This window comes from Crocodylus siamensis, chromosome 5 (genome assembly GCF_052110815.1).
Source record: "Crocodylus siamensis isolate JL-2025a chromosome 5, ASM5211081v1, whole genome shotgun sequence".
NCBI lineage: Eukaryota > Metazoa > Chordata > Crocodylia > Crocodylidae > Crocodylus > Crocodylus siamensis.
Window position 1 is genome coordinate 77,639,506 of NC_143399.1, and position 14,134 is coordinate 77,653,639.

A 14,134-nucleotide genomic window follows, 5' to 3' on the forward strand; every position below is an offset into this window, starting at 1 on the left:
AAAATCAAGTCTACTTTGAGGATACATATCTCACTGTCAAAATATAACCCAAGAAAGAAGATAGGAAAAAATATATAGGCTTGTAGAGATACAACCACATACTGATGACTCAGTAAAGTATGATTTGAGTCAAAAGGCCAAGATACTCCCTCTGTCTCATATCTGAGGGATGGGTGTTCTCTCATTCTATTTGCTTGTAAACATGCTATTACCTCTTTACAGATCACATTAATTCTTCAAAGGACTTGGTAACTGCATAAAAACAGCGCCACACATGACATGAACATTGGTAAATAGCTTAATAAATTCCACATTACTCACAAAAAAACCAGAATGGGTGATAAATGTAAAGGAGAATTTACATGGATGTGACATTCAGCATGTGTTGGGCTGCCTAACTGTATTTAAGCATGGTCATTATTAGTTTTAAATAGGAAGCAACTTTCTCCATCTTCTCCCCTAAACTGGTTACATTCTTCAAAGAGGTCACCAATGGGCTGTTCCTTGAAGGAGCTACTTAATATGGATTTCACTTGATGCAGTTTCCAGAAAAGCCTCAGTTACCTGAACCCTCTTCTAGTTACTCAAAACAGCAAGAACATCCAATAAGGGCCCTAGGTTTTGCTCATCATCACCTGGCCCTCTCGTTTTTCAGCTGTGTCTACAGCCAACAGGACAACATAATAAAAGCCATTTATTGTATGAAACTATGGGCCCATCTAGCTCAGTGTCCCGTCTTAACTGTTGTAGGTTTAGTGGCCTCCCTCTAGACGAGGGAGTGGGAGGCAGGGGGGTGGGGGGAGCTGTAGTTCCTGGTGGGCCTAGGCTGGGGTGGGCAATTATTTCAGCTGATGGGCCACTTAATAAGTTTTGGTGAGCTGTCAAGGGTTGCACACAAAATCTTTCAGAAGATATCATTTTAACAAATTATAGCTAAAAACCAAACTATATAGTAAAAAATCAAACATCTACTATAACATACTTTAACTTTATTTAAAAAAAAATATTTTTTTGTCCCAATGTATGTATTTTTGAGTGGTGTATAGAGGCAATTGCATAATAGCTCAAAATAAAGCCTTACTCTTGTATATTGTGTGGGTAGTGGGGCGTGCACGTGTGGGGCAGGGGAAAACTGTCCACACACTAGGTCATGGGAACCAGCTGGGGGTGGGAGGGCAGGGGGCACATGCAGCAGAGTTTGCTTAGGCAGTATGGAGTCACTGTAGCTGCAGTCTGCATGCCCTACCCCCCACCCCATCCAGCCTGCACTTGCCCCACAGTGCTCTACATGGAGCTGAGCCCTGCCCACTCCTGCCTGAGGCAGCCGTGCTCCTACCCACTGATGCCCCAGCCCCAGCCCCAGTCGATGTGTACAGCTTCCTGGCACAGTTGCAGGTGCCCGGGTACTGCCCGGCTCCCTCCACCTCCAGCAGCTCCACCTCCTCCTGCCCTTGCTGCGCCACTCCAGGCAGCAGGTAGCCAAGTGGGAGGCTGACCCAATGCAGAGTGCTGTGGGGGCAGCCAGGGCAAGACACAATCAATTAGCAGGTGCCTGCCTGTGGGCTGGATCCAGTCAGTTGGCAGGCCATATTTTGCTCACCAGTGTCTCACTCAAAAAGGCTGATCTCACCCAGCGGCAGTGTGAATACTGATGGGGAAGGTGAAAATGACATGATATGGACAGAATCTTCTACCCTCTGCTCTTCTCATCTTAGCTTCTAGCATTTAGAGGTTTAGGAAATTCTGATTTTGAGGCTGCACCCCTATCTACCATTTTCAGTACCTACTGGTGGACCTTTACTCCATTTGCCTTTTAAAGCAGGTTAAGCTTCAGCCTCCATAGATTGTGGGAATGAGTTCCACAAGTAAATTACATGCTGTGCAAAAAATAACTTCCTCTAAACTAAAATATCAAACTACAACTTAGTTTCATTTTGTGTTCCCTAGATGTAGTATTTTGGGAGACCATCTTCTCTGCACTGTTTAATATTTTATAAGCCTCTATCATTTAAACATTTCTTTTCTAACCTAAAAGTCCTAAGCTATTTAGTGCTTCATCATATGGGAGTCCTTTATATCCTTGATCACCCTTGCTACCCGTTTGAGTTTTTTATATTCTTTTTTGAAGTGTTAGGGGAAAAAAACTGCATACAATATTGTAAGGTGTAGATGCACCCTTCTTAATGCCTAACATTTTGTTTGCCTTTTTACTTGCTGTCAGAGACTGAGGTGACATTTTTAGCAAATTGTCCATGATTCCACAATCCCTTTCCTGTGTTACCACACTTAATGTAGACCCCATCATATATGTTTATTCTGGGTTATCTTCCCCCCCCAGCGTACATCACTTTGCACTTATTAACACTGAATTCAATTTTTACAAGAGCCTTCTGGAGACCCTCACAGGCCACAGAGTCTTTACCATGCTGAATAATTTAGTGTCATCAGTAAACTTGGACACCTCGCTATTTACCTCACTGTTCAGGTGATAGATGAATATGTTAAACAGCACCAGTCCCAACATGTTTTTGGGTGATCCCACAGTTTACTTCTCTTCATTCTGACAACTGATCATTTATACCCACTCTTTTTTCCTACCCTTAAGCTAATTTCAGATCCAAAAGTGGACCTTCCCACTAATCCCACAGCAACCTAATTTCATTAAAAGCCTTAATGAAAGGACCCAGATAGGACCTTGTCAAAAGGCTTTTTGGATGTACAGATGCATCAACTGGATCATCCTGATCTACATTCTTGCTGAAACTCTTGAAGAACTCCTATAAGCTGATAAGCGTATGACTTCCCTTTAGAAAAGCCATGCTGATTTTCCTCGGCAACTCCTGTTGCTGAAACCCCTTCTTCCCCCCCCCCCCCCTTATTTTTTTCTCACAGCATGCTAAGAACAGAAGTTAGACTCACTGGCCTGACTCACTTAGTTTACTCTAAAATTTGTTACTGATGCCTCACTTTGGGCCAGTTCTCTTGACTTGTTCCCAGGGAGGAATAACTCTGGTGAGGGAATCTCCCTAATATTTTCCATAGAAAAGACTGGTGAAAAAACCTTATTGAGCTTCTTGGCAGTGGCCTTATCTTTCAGCACTTTTACACTCTGATCATCCAACAGCCAAACTGACTCTCTAGCAGGCTTTCTATGAGAATGTACTTGAAGAAATTTTTACCGTTAAGTTTGGTCTCTAACAAGTTTCTCCTCAAATTATTTTTAAGCTTATCTCATTGCAGTTTTGCATTTTTTTTTGCAAGTTTGTGCTCTTTTATTTTCCTCATATGGATTTGACTTCCACCATTTAAATGAAGACTTGTTTCCTATCATAGTTTCCTTTAACTCTGTCACTTTACCATGCTGGCTTCTAGGGAAATAAAAGTGCAGGAAGTTATGAAGCTAATGTTATTAAACTACTGTGCTATTCCAACATCCAAGTTCTTCAGCAAATCCTTCTGCAACAGTCAACAAATGCACACTGGGACAACGAATGGGGGACGCAGGTATCCTGAACTCTACAGAAGTCTCCAAGATTCCCACAACCACATATCTTGCACGAGAACTTTGGGTAGAAACCCATGCAGAAAAGCCGCTTTTCACACCAACCACATCACAAGTGGCAGGTGGCCAACATCATAAAATCACAAACGTACCTCAGCATTTACCCTGGCCCAAGTAGCAGCATGGAGGAAACCCTATGGACAAAGCAGTTGATAATGATGTGGTCTACAACTACCATAATGTTATGCCAGACATCAATATTGTCACTGAACCCTCCTACCCTGAGAAAAGCCTGGAACCAGATGTGTGGAGACAGTATCTGGATCCAAGCTTAAGCATACTGTTAGTGCATAGTGCACTCCAGTACAGCCAGGAAAAGGAGGCTGGTTTGTTGATAATTAGAGAATCTCTGTAGTCTTTGTGTTCAGACAAGAATACATTGTATGTACTGGGTGGTACAGTAACTAGTGAATTAAAAGTGTTCAGGAGGAAAGACATCCCAATCTCCCACAAAGAAAACTAAGAAAAAAATAAATGTAAACTTCAAAAGAGAAAGATAGAATTCCTAATCATTCCCCCAAATACCAGTGCTAAATAGTCCCCAGTTTTCTCAAAAATTATAAACGTTGTTTAACAGGGCAGGGAGAAGATCATCTTACTGCTATATTAGTCACCTTAAAGTTAGAGGCTCCACGTATCTATCCCAAACGCAACTTAAATACCACTTTATTATTTTATCCGAGAGAATTCTGCAGCAATCTAATCACAAGACCCATAGGCTACTTACACTCCACTTAAGCCCTCAGAAAATGGATTCAACAGGACTTACATGATTCTCAGTCTTAGTGTTCACCTCCAAGGATGTCACTAACTCTGAGAAAGTGTAACTAAGAAAGTGTAAAAAAAAAATTTAAATCAAGAAAGCTTATTTCCTAGGAAGTGACAAAACAGCCAGGCACCATACAGAATAACAGACTTAGCCATGAAGGAGACCTTGCTATTTGGTAGGTATCTGTTGATCCTGTCACGAGCTTCATCTGCTGCATGCTCCACCAAGGCCAGGACATGTTCTTCAGCTGTGCTGTCCGTCAGACTGCATGCATTTCCTTCTGGTTCAAATATGCAACTAAAAAGAGTACACATGGTTCAAATACAAACAGAATCAGAGCCACTAGTCAGGCTAATAGTAAATACTGCATGCTATAAATAATATAAACTTTAGACTCTTCTCTTCCTAATGTCTGTGAGTTTATGCATTTAAAATCTTAGGTATGATAAAAGGCCTGACCATAGTGTTGATTCATCGTTATTGCTTTAGAATTTAGACCAAATTTTATTTTATTTTTTTAAACTTTAGCCATTTTTATGCTACAGTAAAAAAGGAAGGACATATTTCCAGCAGAGATCAGAAAGTCTCAATGCAATTATTCAGGACAATGGTGTGACCTCATGTGGGAAAGTGTGTACAACTCTTAGTCACCCATATTCAATAAACCAAATTGAAATTGGATCAGGTGCAGTGACGGGCTATCAAGACAAACAGGGCAATGGAGTTCCTATCTAATCAGAGCAGGCTAATCTTGTTTAGCCTAACAAAACAAAGGCAGACAGACAGAGGGAAGAGCAGAGTACTGCCTTATACACTAATTCAGAAAGGCATAAATTTTCATAAGCAACAGCTTATTTTGTCAGATGACACAAAAACAAAGGCTGAGGACCAATATGACTGGATGTACCAAGGAGGAAAAATCTTATTTAAAATAAAGGGTGATTTTTGCACAAGAACAAATGGTTATAAACTAAGTACAAATAAATTTAGGCTTGATATTAGAAGAAAGTTTCTAACTATCAAAGCAGTCAGGTTCTAAACTAGTGGGGGCCAACCTCTTTGGCAGGCATGCCACAAATTAGTTCTGTACCTTCCCTAAGTGCCTCTCTGATCCCTTTTCTGATCTACTGTTCTTTCTGCTTCCTGCCTTGTGCTCTCTGCCTGGTTTGCTGCTTTGCTTTTTGCTTCCTGTCTTATCTGCCTGTCCCTTCTCTGATCTCCTGGATGCCACATGCACACAGGTTCCCTGTGCCACCCATATCACAGGCTGGTAACACCTGTTCTAAACAACCGACCAAGAGAAGCAGGAAGACCAAATTTTGAATCAGTTCAAGAAAGGATGTACAACAACAGGGAACTGGACTCACTGACCCAGAAGACCCCTTCTGGGTCTTCTTAGGTTCTTGACCTTAGTAAGAGAATCATATTCATAAACATCAATCATGCACTTTTGTTTCTGATGGCAGTCACAACATTCAGTATTTATCCTTAAGTTGATCCTTTTAATTACGATATCTAAACCAAGTACATATAATCACAGACTATGAAGACGAAAAAAAAACTGTAACGAGGAAATGGTTTGTAGGAAGATGCAAACATATTGGAAGATTGTGACAGCTGTATATTATATATATTTCAACAGGATGAATTAGAGTCTAAAAAGCTATAAATCAACCGTGAAGCTGTCAGGCGTGAGCCAAATTCCTAGGTGATGTGTAAGGCACTGCAAGTTAAACTTTCTTATACCAATCTGTTCTCCTCTCTTCTAGTCACTCAGCATGCAAGTTATAATCAGTACAGCCTAGTGGCCCAACATCCCAATTTTAGATCTTGTGGCACTTCTGTAAACATGTAAATGGCAAAAATTGCAGAACTACAACAGATCACGGGCTCATATTTATTGAAGCAAAATATCCTGTGGGGATTTAGTCCTATTTAGATTTTGTTACGAAGTCCCACAATTATTTTTAAAAAACCAAGTTCTTAAGGACTTCCCACTAGGTTTTGCATTGCTCAAAGGAACTATTTCTGTTATGTCACTGCCTCTAAAGAAATGTGATGATATAAAAGTGACAGACTTGTAAGCAAAAGGGGCTTAAAACCATCGTCAAAATAAATACTACTTTAAAACAAGTAATAAAGATAAAACGATATATAAGTTTATCAGTCAAGTCATGTTGGTTGGAAATGACTCCGTGTGGCTCTTTATGAATTTGGAATCACCAAATTTTGAAACTGAATTTTGATCTTGATAGCAAACCCTTTAATAGTTGGCAAAGTATCAGAAAGTTCCATCTTACCCAGCCTGGCCTGCTGCATTGGAAGTACAATAGCTGCCACAAAGCAGTACATATTTCCATTAAGACCTTTACCTAATAACTTCTTTACTTGGCTTTTTGGATTTCTTGGTAGTCTCTACTTGTACAGGAACGACTTCAGGGACAGGTTCCTCAACTGCTGTGTCTTCATCACCCAAAAGAGCTGCCTGCTGAGAAAAATCCATGTCCTGCATAAACGACATGCTGCGCTTCAAAGCTAACAGCCGTTCCTAGAATCAGAAAGGACAGAGTGGCAGGGACTTTACCTTTCCCTCATAGCCAAGATGCTATGATAATGGGATGGGATGGGAATGGCCATGGCCTCATTTGGTTCCTAATGTCTAACTTCTAATGGTGATGCAACATGATTTGGTCATGATAGCATGGCACCAGAACTTTGGCAGTCCAACTAACAAGAAACAAAAAAAGGCATGCAGATACAGCCACTTACTTTACATTGTGACTTACCATAATAAAAATGAAACGCACATGAAAAGTAACCTATAAACAGTAGTTCAACCTTGGAGACTAACAGCTGTTCTGGAGTAGTAAGTGTAGAAAAGATCCCTCAAGCCTTCGTAAAAGAGCTAAGCCCATTTAAAACCAACAATGCAAATAAAATTTGTCTGTGGGGTGAGACCTTGTAAACAAAGTTTCAGCCTGAAACAAATTTTTGTATTTGGATTATAGAGACTCAAGTCCTGCTTATACGCTGATTAAAATCAGTGGTATACCTCCCACTGACTTCAATAGTGCAAAATGAGGCCCTGAAAGAAAGGGTTTTTTTTAATGCAAATGACAAGCCCTTAAATATAGCAGCAATAGTGGACACTCCTATCATTAATGACTGATGGATGAAGTGTTTAGCACTGTGACTGATTACATTCCTTTTAAAAGTTCAAAAATCTTTTCTGGTTTGTGTTTTTAATAGGTCTCTTACTTTGCTCATCATCTTAAAGCCTGTGTGCAGTATCTTCTTTGCTAGCTTGTAGTACACAGTATCTGGTCTGTTGTACGTCATTGCATTATCACACATCAGCTTAAAATCTGCCTGAAAAATACAAAACAACAGTTGCTGAAACTTCAAAACCCCTTCAGTACCATAAAAAGAACATGCTGTCAAGAAATCCAGGTGGTGTGTTAAAGATGCTCAGCATTACAGAAGGTTCACAGGTATTAAATGAATGTCAGCCAAAAGCTAAAAAAGTAACTAGCAAGTGCTGGGCCTTTTTCCTTCCTTATGATGTGAAATCCCAAAATGTTATGTTTCATTTAGTTATTACACACACTTTTTTCTTGTTAGTTTTTTTTTAACCTTAGGAACAGTTGGAATATCAGTCTAGTTCCCCCCGATTTTGCAGGACTCAACAGTGAAGTAGAATAGTCACAGATCTCTACTGTCAGCTTTTTTATCTTAACTGAAGGACTGAGAAAACAGTGCAATTAACTCTTAAATACTTTCTTTTCCTCAGCATCTGCTCCCACAGTTAACTTAGCATTAGAAAAAGAGGATAACTTATTTTTAAGATCCCAAGGGCCACATGAAGATTCAGGAGGACCAACAGTAATAACAGCCTTCTTCCCTTTTGAATTGCTTTATTAATTTATATATAATGCAGTTTATTTATTTCATTCTTTTCTCACTCTCTTAAGTACTTCAGATAATTTTGCTTTCCACAGGTTTACTTTTTAACAGACCACTCTTATTTACATAAGAGGTACTAAACAAAAGTAACAGTTCTACTTAGTACTTAGCTGAGGCTGTATCCATGTCTTTTCCAGACTAAGGCATGTTGTACCTGAAATCTTGTCTAATCTCTTTCCCAACTATACAGCTGCTTCAATAAAAACATTACCAAACAAATCTTCCATAATGAAAAAGTAAAGGTGGAAAAGAACTTCTAAATATACCGAAACAATATTTCAGGGCTCCTGTATACATAAAAAAAAAGGAAGACAGCTCATTTCCCCCTCCTTCTCTTTATTTTCTTGCCCACTTTTAAAAATTTATCAGTTCTAGATAGTACTTGCAACTTGGCTTTTCTACTACTAGCTATCAAACTTAAGAGTGTATTTTTTTCCCCATCACATTGAAAAAACAGTACTGATTTTTCTTGCCTTGCAATGATACAATGTTAAGTATTATTAGCAGTTTTATCATACAATCATAAGATTTTCATAAATTTAATAAGATTTATCATAAGATTTTATCACAAAATGAAAAATTTCAAAATTCCTCTCTGCAGATTTGAAATAGCTACAATGATTTCAAAATGCTGAAAAAGTAAAAAACAATGCAAGCACAAAACACAAAAGCCATTTGGCTTTTCTTAAACTAGACAGAGATTGACACGTTCAACTGGTGCCTTACAACACTGGCTGGGGAAGGCACCTACCAACATTTTAAAGGGCACCTGTTCAGTTAGGTTTGAATTATTCTGTGCACACAGGTAGGGTTGCTGCAAAATTATTTCTTGGACATCTGTGCACATCTTTGAAGACACAGTTGTGCACACAGATATTTATACACCTTTTTAAAAATAAAGATCTTTCAAGCTTATAGACTAGAGATCAGACCTTCCTAAGAAGCAGAAATACATATTAGTGATATCTGCAAATCATGTCTGTGCTTTATTCCAAGTAGAGTTTGGCACTTAAGCACCTGGTGGGATTTTTAAGAACCTCGTTCTGCATCTTCAAAAAGGCGTTTAAAAAAAATCTGGCCCCAAGTTCTTGAACAGATTGCAGGTTAAAAATTAACTCTTTAAATAAGTAAAAATCCAATTTTCCCCTTAATTTCCTAGTTCAAAACAGGGATCAGGAACATGTTGTTATGGTGGCATTTAGGCTGTTTATGACGCCATCAGTCTAATGCAAAGGGTGAAGAGATATACAGTTACAACTGGGAGTCACAACTAGGTTGCCTCTGGCTTCATATAAGCCAAATACAGGATAAAAAGGAGGAATACAAAGCTCCTGGGTTTTGTGGAGGAAGGCAACTAAAGTGGGCCATTAGACTACCCGGCAAGTGGCTTCTTCTGCAGAGCTGCCCAGCTAAGTGGACAAAAGTCACCCCCTAGACTACCTTTGGAGCAAGCACCCTTCTTCAGAAGCAAAAATTACTGAAACCTTCTAACTTCCAAAGGCAGCAGGTGATTATGGACTCTTCTCTTACACAGTAACTCACTTATGTCTAATGCCTCAGGTAATCACAGCTGAAATCATATCAGAAGGGAAAAGGCAGTCTTGTGAATGGGACTTGATATACAAGGCAAAACAAACATCTTTAAATTCTTCTCAAAGTAAAATACTACGCAGTACTCATTCCCATTATAACCTACTTTCTACCTACATAATAAAGAGCGCATGGGGGTAGGGATCACATTTTGCACCCACTACGAATTTCTTGATTTATTAAGAGGACAGCCTCACAGAAAATACTGCAGTAATCTAACCTTAGGTGACAAAGGTGTGAACAAACGTGGCAAGATCCACATCTGAAAGAAAAAAAAAGTCAATCTCTTTGCCAAGTGCAGGCAAACTCATTAACAGTAGGAATGATTCTCATTTTTGGTGTCGTTTGCAGGTGTTGTTAAAATTTCTGTGGGCCAGATCTGGTCTGAGGGTGGTAGGTTGGACCTCCTGGACCAGGTTGTTCCAATAGAGCAGTAGCGTTGGAATAGGAAAAAAAAGGTAGATGTACACTGGACTCATGGAATCCCCCCCTTCCTTCCTAGCTCCCATAATGGCATCATATTTGCAGTGAAGGAGAAGGGAGACAAGATAGGACCACTGGTAAACCATCCTAGAAAGTACCCTTGATAAAGAAAAATAACTGTTTGCTCATCTTGCTGCAACTCTCAAAAAAAAAAAAAAAAAAAAAGAGAGAGAACCACTAAGAGCAACCTACTATCTCTGCCAAGCTTCCAAGTTGCATCAACCCACAAAACAATGAAGGCAAGATGAACAGCTGACCACAACAGCAGTTTCTGTGCTAGACAACAACTAAAATCAAAATATACCCGGTGGGAGCATCAGAGAATTTGTCCAAATCCATTAAAGAGACTACCAGTAAGTCAGTCCAATGCTTTTGCTAGCAAGCAATTTGAGTTGGGAAAGCCAATCATTTAAAAATGAAGCACTAACTATACTAGAAGACAATATAAACTAGTTAGAATAACTCTTTATCATCTCTCATATAGTAATTGCTAGAGTTATGGAGAAGCTGACAGCAGCTTCCTATTTAAAACCTATTTGAAATTTCCACTCAGAGAACATTTAATTTATGTCACAGGCCATCTTCATCATTTAACACAGGCCAAACTGCTTCCAGAAGGATAGTTTATCCAGCCGTGATGGAGTGCGTATTTAAAAATATCATCTAGACCTCCCTAGGAAACAATTTAATTCCCTGTAATACTGTTACTGTGAGTATTTATGTCCTTATAACACCAGATAAACTTGCCTTTAGCAGGGTGTTGAACTTACTCACCTCCTGAGATCCCTTCCATCCCCATTTTACCAGTAAAACACATTCCTGGTTTATGCCATAAATTTAGCATTTGTATTAGAACAGGCATCTGATACACACAGATCACAAAGTAAAAACCTACTACTACACACAAAATGTAGTGCTGATTTTTTTATATTAAAATTATATCTTATATGAATTACTTTAATTAGAAATTACATTTCCTGTTGAAAAAAAACTTAGAAGTGACCAAATCTTTATCAATTCACCTTGAATTCGGTAACAGATTTGTATTCATTTCCTGCAATCTTTTCCTTCATAGTGCCAAAATCCATGGGATGCTTTATTATCATGGAATATCCAGGAGCAATGGCATCCGTGACTGGAAAAGCAAAAAACCCATGAGGATCTTTCCTAAAAATGGGAGGGAAAGAAAAGCAGTGTGTTTATGATAACGCTTTCTTGAAGCAAATCATTTTCTCATTTACAGACAGACCCCTCCTGCTACTAGTAGGAGAAAAGTGTTTGAATTCCTCTCCATATATGGGAGACAAAATTGATTTCAATTACAAATTTTAGCAGATATTTTTATCATAAATACTTGAAATCAATTTAATTCATGTGCACATTCTATGTTTAAATTATGTTTCAAAATGATTAGGGAACCAAGGAATGGTGAGCAAAATATGAAGATACTCAATGGCACACAGAATTAACCTTTATGGTCCCTTTTGGTTCCCTGGGAACAACTAGTGGTGATACACCTTGCATTGTTGTTAGCTGTCCCTGGGGAATGTCCGTGCCATGTGCCCTCTGGCATGCATCAAGTTTCCCTTGGGGTGGCAGGGAAGGCAAGGGCCAGCATTGAGCTGGCCCCAGAAGCCTTACCTGGGGTGCTGGGGACCTCCTGGGGCTGCAGCAGCAGCAATTCTGCTGCACAGAGCCTGTCCAGTAGCCAAAGTGCAGCTCTAGGTGGCCCAGCTCTGCTTCTGAGTGGCACACACCACTTGGCTCTTTTTTTTTTTTTCCCCACCCACTGTAGATTGTTTTGACCCCTGGCTATCCAGGGGTCAGAAAAACCCTCCACACTGCTCCTTTGCAGCATGGAGAGCAATTGAACATGCAGTACGTGGCACTGCCGATGTGTCTGTGGCACCACATACTGCACGGCCATGCTCATCTGGACACAACCTATGTTTTCTTGTTGATTAGGCTTTTGCTCTATTGCAATAGTTAATTTATATGGTGCTCCCAATTGCTCATAAATTAAACTCACATTTAGTTTATGATTTTATTATGAAGAAAAATAGGTTCTGTTCATAATTTTTTGGGAGCAGATTGCATTGAGTTGACATTCCAAAAGAAAAAAAAACAAAAAACTTTTAACATGAAAAATATCCCAAAACTAGCATATCATCCACTGAACAATTTTGTGCTTTTATTTAAATCAGATAAGATCTGACTACAGCTGTTGTATTTCATAAAACATTGAGGCTTATTGCTAGCTTTCAATTGCTACAATAAGTCGCTATTAATTTGCAGACATGCCCTACAGCAAAATGAAACAATTAGTACTGAATAACTGATAATAAAAACTTAAAGTCTCTGCCTTTCTAAATGCAAAGAATTTCAATAACCTCTACTACCAGTAACAACAAGAGGTAGCAACGGCAGGTGATCAGGATTCACCCCAAAACTGGAAACCAAACAAAAGGTTTTATATTAGCTGTTACTGTTAAAAGAGCTGTGTGTATAATGTGCAGACATACCTTTGCAATTGTCGAAGAAAATGCTCTAGTAATTGTTGGATTGGCGTGCTCTCATTTTCAGCTGAGTAAAGTAAAAAGTATTTGTAAAATGCAATCCATTCAAAATATTTAACTTTAGAATCATAGATTCTTACACATTACATTTTCATAGCTGAAGTAGTATTCCATACATAACCAGACCCGCTTCAGAGGCAAATAGGCCGCCTTGATTTCAAAGGCAGCAGAAACATATCCAATAAATCTGCTGTAACTGTTCCTTCACCTTTTATTTCCTTAGCTATTCGATTTTTTAAAAATGATACTGAATAACTTTCAGCACCAACAACAATGCTGAAATAAGACATCACATATAAGCTGTGTCTGGCAAGCAACAGAATGTGTTTTGTGGCAAGCAACAGAATAATATATTAAAGTCACCTATTCACAAAGGAAAAAAGGTTTCATATGTGAAACCCGACTGTGCCAGGATCTTCAGGGGTCACCTAGTTTAACCCACTGTACAAATGCAGGAGGCTCTATTCTAAAATCACCCAAACAGATGCTAATCCAGTTTGTTCATGCAAAATCAAATAAAGTTTGTTTCACTGTTTTACTATTCGTATGTTAATTTCTGCATTTTGTCAGCACAACATTAATGCTACATTTATGAACATTTTTACATTGATTTTTCTGACTTTGGGAGCTGGTTAATTATTTTTTTAAGGAAAAAATGCATAGGTGCATATTTGCTGAAAGCTTGTTATTTTGTCCTTTAATTACTAAATACATAAATCTATTAAGTGAATTAAGGTAGCAGTATGCAATTCAACAACAGTGCACAGCTATAGAATATTGTATGCCACCTAAGATGCCTGTGGGGAACCCAGGCAACCATTTAAACCTGGGCTAAGCCTCATGGACTCCATTTCCCAGAAGCCCCTGTGGCAGCAGCTTCTTCTGGCTGCCATCACCAGACCCAGCTCTGCTGCTCAGGCACCCTGGCCAATCTGCCCTGCACCCACGGCCAGGGGAAGGGTGTGTGGCTGGGCAGTTTGGGCTGAACTGTGGCTGGAAGTGAGACAGGCAAATGGAGCCAGGCATGGGGCCAGGGCCGAGCTGAGATCTGCTGCTTGCACACCCCTGCAATGAGGATGGGTTCTGTGGACAGGGGTGTGAAGGAAGTGGATCATGGCTGTGCCTTAGCCTGGGCTTTGTGCCATCACTGCTGCAAGATCCCAGCCCCAGCCCCAGAGCAGCTACCCACCC

General features: G+C 39.5%; 1 protein-coding gene across 7 annotated transcripts in view; it reads right to left on the reverse strand.

Moving 5' to 3' along the window:
* Positions 1 to 14,134, reverse strand: part of BRD9 (bromodomain containing 9) — a 38,759-nt gene that overhangs the window by 16,780 nt on the left and 7,845 nt on the right. Inside the window, exons 4-9 of one of the 7 annotated variants that reach the window (XM_090049261.1) lie at positions 12,890 to 12,950; positions 11,390 to 11,534; positions 7,590 to 7,700; positions 6,704 to 6,816; positions 4,496 to 4,628; positions 3,655 to 3,696 (exon numbers count right to left, since the gene is read on the reverse strand). In XM_090049261.1, coding sequence (XP_089905387.1) covers positions 3,655 to 3,696; positions 4,496 to 4,628; positions 6,704 to 6,816; positions 7,590 to 7,700; positions 11,390 to 11,534; positions 12,890 to 12,950 — 605 coding nt within the window. Of the gene's footprint in view, positions 1 to 3,654; positions 3,697 to 4,495; positions 4,629 to 6,703; positions 6,880 to 7,589; positions 7,701 to 11,389; positions 11,535 to 12,889; positions 12,951 to 14,134 lie in introns of all 7 variants that reach the window. The other 6 variants (XM_090049258.1, XM_090049260.1, XM_090049263.1 and 3 more) reach the window with 6 other exon arrangements.